The 18,895-nt window shown below is 32.8% G+C and overlaps 1 protein-coding gene across 2 annotated transcripts in view; it reads left to right on the top strand.

Moving 5' to 3' along the window:
• Positions 1-16,325, top strand: part of LOC135847796 (RNA-binding protein 24-like) — a 254,048-nt gene extending 237,723 nt beyond the window's left edge. For both annotated transcript variants that reach the window (XM_065367515.1, XM_065367514.1), the window contains exon 5: positions 10,457-16,325. In XM_065367515.1, coding sequence (XP_065223587.1) covers positions 10,457-10,638 — 182 coding nt within the window. In that variant the 3' untranslated portion in view covers positions 10,639-16,325. The remainder of the gene's footprint in view (positions 1-10,456) is intronic.
• Positions 16,326-18,895: the final 2,570 nt, after the last annotated feature.

Below are 18,895 nucleotides of genomic sequence, written 5' to 3' on the forward strand. Positions count from 1 at the left end.
ATTGATTGATTTCTAGGTGAATCATTCGCGAACGAGTTGATCAATAGTTACTGAATCATTCGCGAACGAATTGATTCGTATAAGTGACTCGTTTGCGAACGAATCGATTCATTTACTCAAGTTTTGATGAATCATTAGCGAACGAATTGATTCGTATAAGTGACTCGTTCAAAAACGAATCGATTCATTTACTCAATTTTTGATGAATCATTCGCGAACAAATTGATTCGTATGAGTGACTCGTTCGCGAACGAATCGATTCGTATAAGTGACTCGTTCGCGAACAAATTGATTCATTTACTCATTTTTTGATGAATAATTCGCGAACGAATTGATTAGTATGAGTGACTCGTTCGCGAACGAATCGATTCATTTACTCAATTTTTGATGAATCATTCGCGAACAAATTGAATAATTTTTAGTGAATCATTCGCGGACGAATTGATTCATAAATAATGAATCATTGGCGAACAAATCGATTTATGTGAATAATTTTTGGTAAATCATTCGCGATCGAATTTATCAATCGTTAGTAAATCATTCGCGAACGAATATTGTTGATGAATTATTCGCGAATGACTCGAATTATTCTATTCATTTTTGGTGAATTGTTCACGAACGAATTGACGAACCTAAATCCCCAAAAAGTCTTGTTTTTTTGCCTAAAAATTTCAAAAAAATCTCACTTTTGGGAAAGAAACATAATATTGTTGCTGCATAAATTCAAATTCTCGCTTTTCAATTTTCACTTTTTCCAAAAATTATTCAAAAGGTACTTTTCGCCAATGATTCCCAATTGTCAAAGTCTTGCTTTTTCCAAGCATTGTAAAAAATACTCGCTTTTAATTGACAAACATTCTCATTTTTTTAGCAAAATTTCTGAAAATTGTCGCTTTTTGTAAAAAATGCAAAAAAGTCTCTCTTTTTGATCGAAAAAATGTAACTTTGTTGCCGATAATTCCCAAAAGTTGCTGCAAGAATTCGAATGCTTTAAGTTTTCACTTTTCGCAAAAATTATTCAAAAGTCATTTTTTTGATAGAAGTTGTCAAAAAGTCCTGTCTTAGGCTAAAATTGTCATAGTCTTGCTTTTTTCCAAAAATAATTATCAAAAATTCTTCCTTTAGCAAAATTTTTAGAAATTATCGTTTTCCCAAAAAAAATTCCAAAAAATCTCACTTTTTTCCAAAAATTGTCCAAAAATCTCACAGCTCTTTCTTTTTTTAAAATTGTTCTAAAATAGTCCAACTTTTTTTTAAAGTGAAAAATCAGAACATTTTCAATTTGTAATGTTCCGATTTTTTAAATTTCTTTTTCTGTGATTTTTTTCTATGTAAATTAAAATATTTCGCTCACGTTTTGTCACTTTTTAGGTTGAATTTTGATTACTTTTTGATTTTTTTTGGGGGGGGGGGGATTAAGTACGAGTCATGTGAGAGCAATAAGCCATTTAGCACAAAATGTTGGCAACCCTGATGAAAACCTCCTTCCAAAAATTATGTAAACTCGACGCTTATTTTATATCGCTGTGTGCATCAAATTGTAAATAAACATGAAATTATTCCCCTAATAATAAAATAACACGCATCAGACTTGGTAATAATAAAACAAACCACCGAGATATGTGGACAGATCTAATCAACTTTCGACGTATTACGACGAGTGAAATAATCCTCGTCAGAAAACCAGCGAATCACTTCGGCGAATTTTCGATTATTTCGTACTTAATAAAAATCTCAACATTGAGAATTTTCCAAATTACTCGACGAATAAATCGAGATGAAAGATCATTCCAAAGGGCAAATTTCAAATTGCATCTCGAGCTTGACACGATTTAGAATTTTTACACGAGCGAATTTCGTGTTTAACAGCTCGACTGGTGGATGCAGTGTATCTGGATATTGTACAATTTAATCTTTGAGAGGAGAAAAAAAAAGTTTATAACGGCTTAATGCCATCGTAGCCCTTTTTTATGCTTTTCAGACTCTTGTACTACGAGTATATAGCGAGTAACCAAGAATCGAATTGTACGCGAGAGTTAACGACATTTGTAATTTTATCGTTTCCGCGTTCGTTGCCTGTGTGCTGAAAACGGCAACGCGGTCCGAATTTTATATCTGGGGCGCATCTCGATCTCGAACCGAAGCACAAAAAATACCCGGTTAATCGTCGAGCAGATTTTGGAAAAAGTAATCGTGGCACGTGCGAAATGTGGAAACGTTACTGTACGGAAACTATACTCGTAGGTAGCATAAGTACATGGTTGTGCTCGGTGGTCTCGAAGCTGGATGTTTTGCTACCTACCTTTAGGTGTGTTCCAATGTATAGGGTAGGTTTTGCAACAGGGTGTGTATACGAGTGTAGTATATAGGTACATAAGATGTTTAAACTTATGGCCGCGAAGGCGAAATGCACTCGATAGTTAATTTCTTTGACAAACTTCCAAGTTTTCACGGGTCAATATCCTTAAGGTAATACGGTGTAAGTCTTTAATACGTGCGGACGCGGGACGGACGTTTTCCCTTACCATGCTGGTGTTCTTCTCACAGCATATACTCGTGTAGAATTTCGCCGCTCTAATTCAGTTTATTTTACAGCATCTGCTCGCTCGCTGTTTCGAAGACTCGTTAATATCAGAATCCCTGCGCTTATTTGCTGCTCGACTGTGCAGGCCAGCACGCGAAAACTAAACATCGCCAATTAACACCATCGCGTTGGTGAAATTTTCACTTTCGCCTTCGCCTTCGCCACGCCGAAAAACACAAAGTATTTTTATTACTGTATAAAAATTCGCTCGACTGGAGAAATTTTACCCATGTAAAATCGACTTACATGTATACCTACTTACTCTCCACCCAGTACTGTGAACTATACATACACATCGAAAACATTCGCTGCACTTTAGAAAATTACAAATGGAAATTTTCTTCTCTCTTTTACAACAGCTAAACTGTATACCCAGCGTGCTTCTTAAAAACGATGAGATTCCAAGTCGAACACCCGAACAAAATCAACATCGCACACTCCGACGCGACCGGATTAAAAATTAAAACGATAAACATCCCTGTTTCTTCTCATATATTAATACGTACAATCGGAACGTGTAAATATTGTACCTCTCCTGTCCAACCTCGTGTATATTTTCAGTTTTCATGACTATAATAATGTAATACTCTATTTTTGTACATATTTTATGCGCAATCCAGCCCTGCGCCCTTTGCATATTATCTCATGTTTCACATTTATCGATATAAGCTACAAAATGTACAAGTAATACCAACAGTAATGAAAATTCTGTTCATTATGAGTTTTATTTACGTTTTCTAAAAAGTATTCGAATGTTGTATGATGGTGATGCTTTTTATTATGATAATTAATTATGCAAAGGGACAGAAAGACGTTAATTTCTGCTGTCTGGACGAGAATAGCGATGTAACTTGATCATATAGAGTGTTGTTTGCCATCGTCCCATCGATTCTGACATTGGAAAGCATGAAATTATTTTATCATAGCATCTCATAATTCTCTTTCTCAGACCTAGACTCATCGTTCGATTTCCCAGCACATTGGCTAGGTTATTGAAAGCACTTTTTGACATTCCAATTGGTGATTTGATTTCTTTATGATCTCTACCATCATTGTTAATCAGCGCTCCGAGGTATCTGAATTTGGTTTACATTCTCAATTTCTTGAGTTCGGATGTTGATTTTGACCTGTTTATCGTCTACTTTTGTAAATCTCATAACCTTGGTCTTTCCAGCATTTTATTTTCATTCCATATTTTAATCCAGCACTGTTGATTGGGTTGATCATTTTCTGCATCTGTGCTTCTGTCCCAGCAAGGATCACTTTGTCATCTGTGTAACTTATTTCATTTATTCTCTTGCCGTCCATCTTGAATCCCATTTGTTCGATTCGCGCTTCTCTCATTACAGTTGTCGTTGTGGTTCCTTGTCCTTTGCAGGACATTGGAAATCGCATTTTTGTGGTGCCCTAACAGGGTGAGGCAAATGCCTATTGCCACTACGATTATTCTAGGGAATCGACGTTGTTTTGAGCTTTCACGTTGTAGTTTCCTGTTGCTTTCTACGCTATCTACAAAGTAGCTCATACATCACTAGTTGGGTTTTTACAACCCTGAGTTCCATAATCACTGCTACCTATAGTTGCTCAACCAGTTACAGCTTTTTGATACCCGCAACAGATTGTGTGCATTTCTGTTGCCTCTGCAGTTCTGGTGCTCGGAGCTTAACCTGTAATAGATGTTAAATGCGCTATAATGTATACATTACACGTTAATGCCTGCATCTCTAGCGGGATTTGAACCCATGACCTCTTGTTCAGAAAGCTGTGGCTCAACACACTATACCACTGAGCATCTCATTACAGTGAAAGCTCGTTATAACACTTTTGGTTATAATGCTGATTTCGTTATAACGTTGATTTCCTCTGGTCCCTAGACAACCCTATTTAAACCAATGTAAAATTAATTGCGATGTAACTATAGACACTGGACCTGCATATAAGGCAACCAACTGGCAGCCATCTTGGCAAAATATCCTGAGTAACGCCAATTTATCCTGCTGGGTGCTCTTGGTAGTGCTGTTGTCGAATTCTTCGAACAAAATACATGCAAAAATACAGCGCAGCCAAGAGCATCCAGTAGGAGAAATTGGCACTACACAAACTATCACAACCATCCCTTTTCATCATTGCCTGCAAATTGAAATACAACGCAGCCAAGAGCACCCAGCCAGATAAATTGGCGTTACTCAAGTTTTCTTTACCATTTCAGTTCCCCTCAGCCTGCTGTCTTATTCCACAGGTCCAGCGTCTATAGATATAACGCTTATGGGCGATTATACATTGCGTTTTAACACTCTAAAATTCAGGAAGAACCACCTTTTTTTTTTTAGAATTTTAACAACTAAAACCACTTTTTTGCGACAAGAAAGCAAAATTTTCTGAAAATTTTGGCTGCGACAACAGTTTTTTTTCAAAATTTTTGCAGTTTTGATTTAGAACAACAATTTTTATTTTGCTAAAAATCTTTTTTCAACTTTCAACAGGTAGAATTATTTTTGATTTTGACCAAAAAAAGTAAAATTTTTCAACATCAGACTTTAATAGTTCCCTTTCAGAATTTTTTACTTCTAAATGAGTACATAATACAGCTAGTTGTTCAAAATCCAAAATAAAATTTATCTACGTTTGAACATCATTTTATTATGCTTTTTTTGTTTTAAAATAAGAGTTTGCGATATAACGCTCATTAGCATTAAAACGAGACTTTTGCTTATAGCTCATTTCAGCTTATAACGCTTTCTCTCCTGGTCCCTTGAAGAGCATTATAACAAGCTTTTACTGTATTTCTTCTGTGTACACGTTGAACAACCTAGGTGAGAGGGGGCATCCTTGTCCCACACCTCTCTTTATACCACATCCGTTCTCCAAGTACCTACTCAGTTCCAATCTTGATGTTTGCGCTCTACTACCAGTTCAGGTTCTTGATTATTCACAGGTCTTTGTCATCGATATATTATATTCTTCTGGATCTCCCACATCCTCTCATGTGTGACACAATCAAATGCTTTCTCATAATTGACGAAGCAAGCAATGATTTCCCTGTTTGCATTCAGTGCTCTTTGAATGATCACTTTCAGCAGGGCAATTGCATCTCTCGTCCCTTTTTTCGCTACAAAGCCATATTGTATTTCGCTTAGATTTTTATCTATCTTCATTTTAATTCTGGCATTTATGATGGCAAGTAGTAGCTTCAGTGCATGACTCATTATTGCAATGGTTCTATATCCAGAGCATTTTTGCGAGTTGTTCTTCTTTGGTATTGGTACAAAATTTACCGCTTTGAAGTCCTTAGGCAGCGTACCTTCATCATGTATTTCATTTATTATCTTCAGCAACTCCTTTTTGTACTGCGGTGTTAGATGTTTATCAAGTCTACTGGTATGAGATCTTCCCCCACTGCTTTGTGGTGTCTGGCTCTCTTCACCGTGTTCCTCACTACTAAAAAATTATCAGTCATGTACCAGTAAGTACATTACTTTATACCAAACAATTAGCTGCATGCAATTACAAAAAAAAATGACAGTGAAAAATTTCCAGTAATTCACCAATTTATTAAGAAAAATTACCTACGTATATTATTTACCAAAACTATGACATGTAATTACCCGAAAAAATATCTATTTTGATTTTTTTTTAATGGAAAATAGACTCGATTTGAATTTCCAAGACTCAGCCAAGGTTTGAAAAATGAATTTCTGCGTCTGAAATTTAGGTTGATCGTGTATTTGTGTAACATAATTTTCAATTTTTTTCTCGTAGATATTTTTATCAACTTGAAAGGGCACTGGTGGAGGGGAAGCAGGGCTCAAAAAAGATGAGATCGGAAAAACAAGCCAATTATTCGAACTTGACGCATTCAAAATTGATAAAAATCAAATCCCTGAATGTCTCCAGCTGTTATTTTACTCAAAATTGAGTCCGGAGGAGGCAACGCTCAAGGGTAGGTACAGATGGAGCAGGGAGGGAGGGATTCAAAGGGGTGCGTTTGAAAAAATTAATCAATATTCAAACTCACCCCTCAAATTTAAAAACAATCAAAAAGATCTGATTTGAAATTTTTTTAAAATTTCGATGAAAAAATAAAGACTATTTCGCAATACATTGCAAATGTTTGAAAAGTACATGGCTCAACTTTCTTCCCTTACCATCCCTCTGGAAATCATAAGTTCATCGAGGAGAATTCACTAAAAAAATTGAGGAAATCGAAACATCGTATTTTATTTCCGCTGAGAATTAATTATACTTACTTACCTATTATGTAGGTAGAAATAATGTAAAATAGGTCTACTTCAAATTCACACGTATTTACGGCAAACTGGTTATGCAATTTTATCAACACGTACGAAATCACATCATATTTTGAACTGAAAGGCCGTGCAGTTGGCTAAAGGGGTAATCGTTCGATACTTTTTTTAAAGTCAAGTAAGATGGGTAAAATACACTAATAAGGGAGATAAAAAAAATGTCAACGAATACTAGCCAAATTCAGCGGAAACCTTCATTTTACCCAGAAAAAATTTCAGCTCTGGAGATTCCCCTGAAAAAAAGATGTACTCCTCTTAAAGAGGGAGAATTCCAGAGACAATCGTATTTTTTTCTCGCTTTAGCTACCCATACTTTTTTTAAAAAATTTCCAACTGATTATTACCCAATCGTAACAGAACGTTTATCAAAATATGCTTCATGACGATTCGAAAAAAAAAGAAAAAAAAATACGAAGTCACATGCACTAATTGTTTTGCAAACATCGCAAAAGGGTGAACTATTATTACAGCTACATGCTATAATCAAGTACTACGCACTTCGGGACGAACTCTTTTTAGTTTTCAGCACAGCAACCCTTACGAATATGAAAACAATGGTAGGTAGCCTATATATACGTAGATGCGTGCAGAAGTACTATTGCATTTTCCTAAACATCGAGCCAAGTGAGCTAGTTAATTTATTAAACTTTAAACGTGGTAGGTATACTCTTTACACGAGATACTCGTACTCCATTCCTTGTCGGCCTGTCGGGAAAAAGTGGTATTGTAATATATGCTAATTTTCACTTTAACCATTTTTCCACGACCCTCTCACATATTCGGCGGCGGTATTTTCTTTCTACGCGTAGGTATACTACGAGTATATGTCTATGTACCTAACCTACTCGTAAAAAAAAGCTAGTTAACTTTGATGCTACACCGGGACGGAATTTTAATTCGAATTTGCGTCTACAATTGAATTAGCCGTTTTGCTCGAGTCGAGTCAGATGAAATGTTGACAAAAAAACATAATTATCGTTAGAGGAATTTCACCAGGCTTGCGCTTTACTCGTTTCGACTTTATACCTTGTATAGAGATGGCTTTATATTAATCAAACACTAGGTACCTCTACCTACGTGCCATGTTGGCAAAGTTTACATTGGCGGTACCTACCGTAGGTACCAAACCTGTACTAAGTTTCCTTTATAAGCACAATCTACTCGACTAATTTTCGCAACTTGCTTCGAAATAGTATATAGGCCTCATTTAAACAGTCTTTTGCTGTTGCATTGGCTCGAGTTCTCTTCTCCGTTTTTTTTTACTCCCCTATACCTTCCGTCTTCACCTATCTTTCTTCCAGGAACCAAATATGATTAAATTAGCTCTATACAAAGAAAGCTCTCCTGCGGCTGAAGTTTTGAAAATTTTGTCGTCGTCTTGTTTTTGTAAGTATTTCGCGAGTCGCGTAGATTAGACTGGAAATTATGCAAGTGCCTGCTTAAAACGAGCGAATTTTCATGCCATCTTCGAGTTGTGTAGCACAGAGCGTGAAATAATTTCGCGACATTCTTCGAATGTTTCTCGAAATATCTGATTAATCGTGAAAGTAGGTATCAAAATAATTTCCAAGATAACGAGCAATGGACCTATCGCGCTTTATTATAATTTTTTCGTTCTGTAGACCAAATTTGGATTACTTTAATTAACATCCATTCGAGGTGTCCATTTTTGATACGAATAGTACTGCGATTTTTGAAAAGAGGATGATTTGAAACCCTTATAACCATGTATTTAAAAATTGTTGTTGAAAAAAAAAACACACACACTCAAAGTGTTCGTCCGGGCGACTGGACATTGACTCAAACATAGATAAAGTTATTAAACAGATAGAGAATAAATTGAAACGCGATTTTATGAAATCCGAGTACCTAGGATTTTTTTTTTTTGGTAAATTACTGGAAATTTTTTAGGTAAATCCTGATAACTTTATAGTAGGTAACTGAATTCTCATAATTTTTTTTTTTTTTTGCAAGTCAGAAGTGAATATTTTTATGGGGTAAATTACTGGTAATTTTTTGGTAAATTCTTGGTAATTGTTTAGTAAATTACTGGTAATTTCTTGGTAAATTACTTGTAATTTCTTGGTAAATTACTTGTAATTTCTTGGTAAATTACTTGTAATTTCTTGGTAAATTACTTGTAATTTCTTGGTAAATTACTTGTAATTTCTTGGTAAATTACTTGTAATTTCTTGGTAAATTACTTGTAATTTCTTGGTAAATTACTTGTAATTTCTTGGTAAATTACTTGTAATTTTTTGGTAAGTCAATAGGAAATTACTGGTAATTTCTGGGTAAATTGGAGGTCATTTCTAGGCAATTTACAGGTAATTTCTAGGTAAATTACGGGTAATTTTCTGGTAAATTACGGATAATTTTCTGGTAAATTACGGGTAATTTTCTGGTAAGATACGGGTAATTTTCTGGTAAATTACGGGTAATTTTCTGATAAATCACGAGCAATTTTTTTGGCGAATTTAATTACAGGCAATTTTTTGGTAAATTAAGTACTTACAAGTAATTTTTTTTGGTAAATTAGAGGTCATATTTTAGTAAATTACAGGAATTGTTTGATAAATTACGAGTGCTCAATCATTTTGTTTGCAGCTTATTTTCAATATCTTGAATCGATTAATTGTGCATAGTTCTGAACAATTCAAGAGTCTCCAACAATTGTTTGGATTTTCCAGGTTTTGAAATCATGGTTCTACGTACCTGAAATGACCTAAAGTGAAATTTAGTTTCTAAAAATTTGAGATTGACTATTCTTATGAATTCTCAAAGCAAATTCTCTAAATTTGTTTTTGCTTGTTCGAATCTGTAGACATTTGTTTTTATTATTTTTTTTCCAATTTTTGAGACATTCGAAAATTTGAAATTTTAGTCAAGTATCTAACACAAGTCAAAATAAACTTTTTTTATTTTTTTGATAATCAAAACTTTTTTTCAGAGAAAAAGTTTGATACCAACATAAAATAAACATTTTCAAAAATTACAAAAATTCCAAAACAAAAAACAACTTGCAAGTTTTCCAGCATTTCTTAGTAGAACAATGTCGAACACGTGTTATACAGTAAATCTTAATGCGAAAAGCTTAAGATATCTCACCGAACACTTCGCATAAAAACTGGCAGTTTTACAAACTCGAAGCAAACTTGATGCTTGTTTTATCCTATTTTGTTGTTTTTTTCTTGAATAAGAAATTGTGCCTAAACTTTTCGCAACTATGCGTTCTACTCTGCTCTGCTGACAATCAAACGTCAGTTTACCAAACCTAACCACATTACCTGCTCATTTTTTTCCACCTACGTACAGAATACACAATGTGGGACGTAAGGTGCTATACGTATATTTCGAAATCGCAGCGTAATTTAAAAATGTGATAAAAAATTAAACACCCTTTATTATTTAATTAGCACATTGTAAAATATTAATTGACACGTTGATCGTTATTGGCAGCTTGATTACTACTTCAATGTGTGGTGTTGTGTGTGATTTTATGCAAGTAGACGCCCATTATTGGTATATATGTTGATTTTAATTTTTTTATTATTATTATTATTCGCAGGAGCAGCTAATTTTGTATCACCGTACACGTACGCCACATTGCCAGCAGCAGCCGCAGCCGCAGCCGGTCTACCCACGGCCAACACAGCAGTTTCAGCAGCCTCGGCCTTCCCTGGTCTATCCCATTACACAGCAGCTGCAGCGGCCGCAGCAGCATCCCTTCAAGAGGCTAGACTCCAGTGATATTAGCATTTAGCTAGATACGATTCGAGACATCGATTACTATGTTCTAGTACAGAAGGTAACCAACATTTTTACGCGAGATTATGATGATGAATTGGTCCTTGTCTCGAGTTATGAAATTTCTAATTTATCTAGCAAAACATACCAAAAATTTGTAACATATAGGTTTTTTTCTTTTTTTTTTTTTTTTGTTAATGGTACAATAACATTACCCGCCCCATCTTCCCTCCTGTTTCGTTTGAAACCTTTTTAGAAATGGTTATTTCGGCAGATAATAAAACACTTTTTTTTTCTTCTTATTACTATTATTATTATTATGTATAAGTTGATGTTAAATGTGCGATAATGTTAGTTATATATGTGTTTATACGTGCAATTATTTTTTGAAAATGTTGCATGTTAGTAGTATTATACTTTTTTAATGTCGACCTTTTTTTTTTTTTTTTTTTTCTGTTTATTATTATGAGATATATGTATTAACTGTGGCAAAACGAAAAATATCAAAATTTTTATGATAATTGATTGGTGTTGCATGCTTCTCTCTCTCTTCTTTTTTTTTTTTTTTTTTTTGTTACACATCAATGTGACGCTATATATATTTATGTTCTTGTACCATATTCTTATTCATTTTTTTTCTTTTTTCATAATTTACTTTCAAAAGAACGTGCATTTGATATAAATGTACCTGTTCGAGTCAATTAAACTCAACTTATAAGTATTTATACCTATTACAAAAAAGAAATTAAGTATTTGAAGAGTGATATTCCAAAACTCGCTTTGTCCATTTTCACAACTTTTCAGGAGAGAGGAAAAACAATTTCCCTTTAAACGGGTAAATTGGCTTTTTAGGCGAGTTTAGCACTTTATTTGGGTGGATTTATGATGTAGGAGTGTAGGTATACATTTCATCCACTAAATACTGCTGAAAAAAATTTCAATAAAAATGGACAAAGCGCGTTTTGGAACATTATTTTTTTTAAATTTTTAGTGAATTGGCTATTTAGGTGAGTTTAACACCTCATTTTGGTAGGTTGATGATGTAGGAATGTGAGTTAGTACTTCATCTACCAGGTACCACTGAAAACCCAACTTTGATAAAAATGGACAAAGCGAGTTTTGGAATATCACTCTTCATTTCATGTATTTTACTCGTATTATTTATACATAGATAAAAAAAAAGCTTTTGTAGAAGTATCCTCGTTATATGTATGGCGTCATTTTCAAAAATACCTATCAATTTTTTTAATTTTGTTTACCTATTACCTACCTACCTTCACAATGTTCGTCAAATCGAATGCGAACATAAATTTGTGTCATCCTAGAGAGTTTTTTTTCAGATATATGTAATTATAAAAGGATGGCATATTACCTATATGTTTTCATAGTCATAATATTTTCATGTGATTATGAAAAATTGAGTAGATTTGATCTCAGATCGTTTATAATCGTATAATGATTACATCTGTAAAAAAAATTCTCCCAGGATTTGGTCTCCTATTTCCATATTTTTACTAAAAAAAAAAAATAAAAATAAAAATTGGAAGTAGAGGATATTATTTTGTTAAACTGTTATCTACCCGTATTTTTTCATGCCCAGCCAATCGATGTTTGGAAAAAGTTAGGGGAAAACCATCCTACATTACGCAGTTTAAATACTAGTAAAAATATTGTGATTTTAGTACAAATTGTTTTTATTATTAATATTTCAAAAATATATATAATTATATAAAATACAATAAGTGATAAACGTATTAAAAAAATTCCTATTAATCCAACGGTAGTAATTTTTATTATTGAATTTTAATTAATATTTTTTTTCATTGTTGTATAAATTTTAAATGAACGAACTTTAAACATACAAACGCACATTTTATATTCTAATTCTATATTATCTAAATATGTAATAATTTTACGTAACTAATTTAATGTATACGAAAAATGCACTTGGGAGTTTAACCTTGTAGACCAATTTGGCTTAATCGCTAACATAGGACTGATTTTTATTACCTACACTGGTTTAGTACGGCGTACGGCGTGTATGCGCATGCGCGACGTATCTAACAAGCACACGCACTGCGCTAACCGTGTCAGTCTTGTTTGTGGAGTGTATGCGGATGGATGTGAGTTGTAGCGTTGAGGTTGCGTTGTTGTTATTGTTGTTGTTCTTTACCTAAATTTTATTCTTTCTGTATTTTATTGGTTTATTTTTTTCCCCTGTTTTTTCTGTTTTTTTGTTTCACTCGATTTATGTAATGAAAAATGGAGCTTGGATGTCGAAGTTTGGTTACGTAGATGTTTTTTTTTGTGCGTAAAATGTGATCCAAGATGGAGTATTTTAAAAATTGAAATTGATTTAGGAAATTGGATTGTTTATGGTGTCTTATTACGTTATTAGATACCTACTTACTTTTGTACAAATTTTTTGAAAATTTTGTTCGATGGGTGAGGTTAGGATAATTTTATAATTTCCTTAGTATCAGCTTTCCTGTTGCTGAAGATATTGTAATCAGATGGTTACACAAGTTATGTAGGTACCTGATTAGAAATGTTGACACTGAAAAAAAAAAGTATCGATATTTCACAATCGACAAAAAGTATCGGGTTTGAAAATATTACTTAGTTCATCTCTACAAACGCAGATTTCTACTAAAACAAATGAAAGAAGTTGTTAAGTAGGTATTTCATCTGTAAAACACATGGAGGAGTTAATTGAATTTTGATACTTTGGGAAAGTTATTGATGAAATTTGATAGTCTTACTCAATATAGACCAGTAACAAAAAATTACTGAAAAAATATAGACTTGAGTATTTTATCTACTTCCACAATTTTTTCTGAATTTTGTCGAATTTCTAGGGCTGTAAAATAAAAACAAAATCTAACGATAAAGTGTTAAAACTGATCAGGCACTTTGTATACCATCATAAAAGATCAGTTTTTCTGGAACCAAGAACCCTACCATAAACTTGTGAGTTACCAATTCATTCTTGCTCCAAAATTGATCCTCTGTTGCTGAAATTAATTTTTAAAAACTCGAATAACAAATTTTTTCCACATGAGGCCCAAAGATAAGAATATTATTTGATCTACAATAAACTTTCTTTATTTATCCATTTAGGCTGTACCTTTTTTTTCCAAATGAAACACATTTGTTTGAGTAAGAGGTGTTCACCATAATCACCCTAAATCATCCTCTTGGATAACCCTGAAGCATTCCCCTCATCTTTAAAATGGCAGTTAATTTTTTCACGACCTTATTTAGCGTATACATTTTTGCCTCAGCACATCCCCGTATACTCGTGCATATGTCGAGTGTCGCTTCAATCATTAATATCTGTCTAGAATTATCAGCCAAGATCTACGCTTAGAGTGTTGTTTTTGTGTAAAATGCTAAGTTATGTATATTCACTTTCAAAACAAATTAACATCAGTATACACTTGATGAATGTTAACTCGACTCCTCGTCTCTCTTGTACTTCTACTTTGATAATTTTCAAAACAGCGAATGATTTACGACTTGAGACGACAATTTTTTCTTTTCTTTTTGTTCTTTGAAAATACGTCTTATCATCTAATTACCCGAAAACCAAGATGCCAATGTTGGGAGCTTTGAAATTAAGAAACGATGCGAAAATTAGATAAACGGGTTCTGCGCCAGGAGCCGTTCAAAGACTTGTTTCGAAACACGTGTCAGTCAATTTAATAAAAACTCTAGTACAACGCAACATGGGTACGTTTTAACTGGATAAAAAAAAAGTATTCGATTCGGATGCTTCGCTATTTTATTACGTTGTCTGAAAATAAACTGCATATTTTGGAAACGCTTCAAGGTATTGGAAATGATTTATTATACTGTAAGTAGAGATGTATTGTGAAGATGACTCTGTCTCAGTCTGTGTATTAAATGCCTTCATTTTTCGTCTATTTCTTTTTCCAAAAAGGTAATCCTATAATCTGAGACAGTAAAAAATATTCAAAAATACTTGGCGTGCAACGTAATAGCCTATGTATGTACTTTTAAGAAATACAACGATGTAATACTGAAGGTTTTTCCGTCGGTTGCGTTATAGAATGTGTGTATTTTGATAAATTAAATGTAAAATGCTATAGTTGCATTGTTTACATTGTGGCAGTATATTTGGTCGGTTCATTGTAAAATGAATAATTCTTGTAAGAACGTACATAAATCATGCGGCCTTTCATATTTTCTCTTTTGTTAACTAATTCATTAAAGTATATACCGGTATGTTTTAATTTATTGCCATCTTGCTAGAAATGATTTAGTCTAATTTGATTAAAGCGTATTAATTTTTGCTCACGAGCCAGTGTGTTGACACGCTATACACGGGTTAGACACTGAAGATGGCAAATACGTCGTTGTTAATCTCATATTATATCAACGAGCAGGAATGCAGAACGAGAAATTATTGATGAATTTCGCTCTCGTTTATAATCTATAGCTTTGGGGGTCGGCTGTCTAGTATCATAAATGACGTTGTTAACGCGATGTCATCTCGAACATCAGCCATGTATACTTTACTACCACAATGTCGATTCAAATTTATCTCAAAATCATCCAGAGGTTAATCCTGTTACCGTGAACAAGTTATCTCTTTGGACAAGTTCGGCGTTAAGAAGAGGAAAAAAACGACTCGAAATTTCGCACATTAATCGTTTCTGAGATCAATTAAGCGTAAAGAATTGAAAGTTCATTACAAAGGTTTTACACTAGAGCACGCTTTTCATTTTATTATAGAGTAAATCTTTCACTAATTAATCTCTCTGTTGGTTGTTTTTCTTTTTTCCTTGTTTTGCTGAAATTCGCATCAAAATCCCCACGAGTATAACTCATTAATTTTTTTTTTCTCTCTAGTCATTGAACGTGTGTTATTAGTTTGATATTACGTTTGTTAGTACGTACTTTTTCTTTTTCGTTTTTTCTCCTTTTTCAAAACTATAAAGTCTATTATATTATTTTTAACAAACAGCAAATTGGAAAAAGTTTTATCACAATGTACACTCAATTTTTAGCCAACTAGCTCCATTTTTCTTAGGTCATAATCGAGTGAAACATTTATAAAATAACGTCCAAACCTCACGATAGGAGCTTATTTGAAAAATGAAAAATTTACAAAAAAAAAACATTCGTCCTTGGTATTTTTTTTATTTTATTTTTTTTCGGAAAACTTGATACCGTCGTCTAAATAATATATTTTCCATAAAATTAATTTTAAAGGACATTGTTTTAACCAGTATATATCTAAGCACAGATTCATTTTGTCGAAAGAAAAGCCATTTTAAACGAGAAAAAAAAATGCTAAAACACGTTGGATTTTGATATAGTAAGTACAATAGACAGGTAATTAAGAGGCAAACCTAGTGCCTTTTTAATATCCGCATTTTATTATGTGAAACTGTGCATTTTTGTACACGTATATATTGTATGTATTATGTCCTATGCAACTGTGAATATATTTTTTAAAAATGAATTTTATTGGTGTTTATTTTTCAATGAAAAAAACAGTTGTAAATTTGTAATATTTTCTTATATAATTTATATATTTGATGTTGTTGATGTTTTTAATTGTAAGAACGTGCACATTATATGTTTTACCAAGCGTATTTTAGCAAATTATATGTGCTACGTGGTATAAATGGAAAAATATCTTAATTAAATGGATGTCGAGATATTGGTGTTTTTATTTAACTTGCAGTCTATATTTTATCTGGATGGATTTTACTACTCGTACTATATATGGCAATTATTGGATTTTTGTGATGAAAAGAAACAAACCGTTATAAATGGCCAGCATGGTGGCGATTGAATGATATAGGTAGAGGTAGGTACCTACCAATATTACGAGGTGCAAAAATAAAAAAATAAAAATTGATGTCAAATAAACATCAAAGAAGGACAGATGCTATGCAAATGCAATTTTATCGAGTTCATTGAATGTATAACATATTACAAGGGATGAAGAATATATTCTCTAAAAAATGAAAATATGCCAAAAAATTCCCTAAAAAGTGGAAATATGCAAAAAAAATCTCAGCATTTCTTACACAAAGTGGGTATCTTTTCACAAGGAAAAACAAAATAAATCCAATGTAAAATGATAATTCAAGAAAATATTTGTAAAGATAAGGAATTTGAAGTTGCATGAGCAAGAATGATATCAAATTTATACACGTTAACTTTTTCCATTCAAAAAAAATGAAAAAGTCAAATTTTGAAGATTTTAAAAAATATTCCCTAAAAATTGGGAAAACTTTGAAAATTGTGTAAATATGCTGAAATATGCATTTATGATTGAAATATGCAAAACTATGCAAAATAACATTGGTTCATTCGACTCGAAATCTCTCAATTCGCAGAGATATGTTGGATATTTCCTATCTAATAGCACCAAAAAATATATGCAATAGAATATGTTCTTACCTGTAGGTATACATGAATATTGGAACAGATGATTTCGTCGTATATTCTGGAATTCGGAAATTATGATTTCATAAAATCATATTTTCAAGTAGGTAAGTAAAAAGGTAAGGTATTTATATCAGTGACCAAATACCTATGTTGATTTTACCAATTTATAACTTGAGATACCTACCTACGAGTATAGGTAGAGGTACATACTTTAATGAGCAGTGTAATGTTTTTTAGTAGGTATCAAAAAAGTACTAACATTCATTGTAAAAATGAACAAAAAACCCTGTTGTTGGGGAGAATTTTTGAAAATTCTTATTTTTGCCAAAATTAGTTGTGTACCAAAAAAGCACTTGTGTCTTGCCAAAATATTCAAAAAATCTTGACGCCAAAATATTTGTCAAAAAAGTCGAATTTTAGTCAAAATTGTACAGCAGTTTGCAAAAATTATTTTAAAATCTCAACTTTCGTCAAAATTGCCAAAAAAAGTTCTGATTGCAGAATTGGGACCTAAAAACCTCGTTAATAGCCAAAATTTTGAAAATTCCTGCTTTTGCCAAAATTATCTGTAGGAGTCTTGCCAAAATTGTGAAAAAATCTCGTTCATGTAAAAATTATGAAAAACTAAGTACCCAAGTAACTTTTGTAAAAATTGTCAAAAAATTTGGTCCTGCTTTTTGCCAAAATGGTCAAAATATTCTGTTACCAAAACTGGCAAAAATTCCTGCTTCTAGCTGCCATAATTATCCTAAAAAGTTCTGTTTTTTGCCAAATCATAGTCAAAATTTATTTTTTTCGAGGTTACCTACCAAAAAAATTTCTTTCTTTGCCAAAATAAATGAATTATTGTAAAAAAAAACGCCTGCTAAGAACCAAAATTTTCAAAACTCCTGCTTTCTCTCAAAATTGTCTGCAGGTTCTACTTTTTTGATGAAATATTGTAGGCAAATACCATTTTTTGACAAGTTATCCAAAAAATTCTGTTTTATGCCGAAATGGTCAATAAAATATTGTTGCTAGATGAAATAGTCTGAAAGTACCGAAAAATATAAATGGTATACCTAATTTATCATTCGCCCATTTTTGCAATTACATTTTTTTCATTCACTTTCGTGAAACGTTGATCTGATTTTTCTATTGCATTAAATTATCTTGATGTTAGGACAGTAATCTGATTTTGAACCAATCCATGATCTTGAACAAATTTTAGATTACTTTTTAGCATAATTTTGGGATTTTTTCTAAAGTTTTTGAATTTGGTAAGATTTGTTGAACACGTGTGTATGCTATGTACTGGAAAGTTGGAATTGAAAAAGATTTTCTTAAAATTTTTGAAAATTGAAATTGAAATCTGTATTTTCTGCAATTACTGATTTTGAATTGGATTTCTGAGCAATTTTTGGGTAATTTGCCCATTCTTTTCTTGGTAACTTTTTGTAAGTTGACTTGTGATATTTTTATTTTGAAGGATTTTCTTCACCAAGCATTTTTGTGGAGATGTGTTTAAATTGAAAAGCATGTGAGAATTGTAACTAAATTACTATGACCTCATTTGAATTTTTTTGGTATTTTTTTATTCACACAGCTCATGATTACCTACAGGTTCCGTATGGTACCAGAATCTCCCCCCCCCCCCCAAATACTCATGGATACAGAATTTTTCACGCAATAAATGTAAACGTATTTTTGGTTATATTGTCCAAGGGGGGGGGGGGGGTTGGGAGGAGGAAATTCCACACTACACATTTTTTTTCGGAGGTAACCAACAATAATCCACCTATCATACTCGTAATTTTTGAAATCTGGAAACAAGGTCAACTTGCCTATCTTA

The sequence above is a fragment of the Planococcus citri genome, chromosome 5, assembly GCF_950023065.1.
Source record: "Planococcus citri chromosome 5, ihPlaCitr1.1, whole genome shotgun sequence".
Classification (NCBI taxonomy): domain Eukaryota; kingdom Metazoa; phylum Arthropoda; class Insecta; order Hemiptera; family Pseudococcidae; genus Planococcus; species Planococcus citri.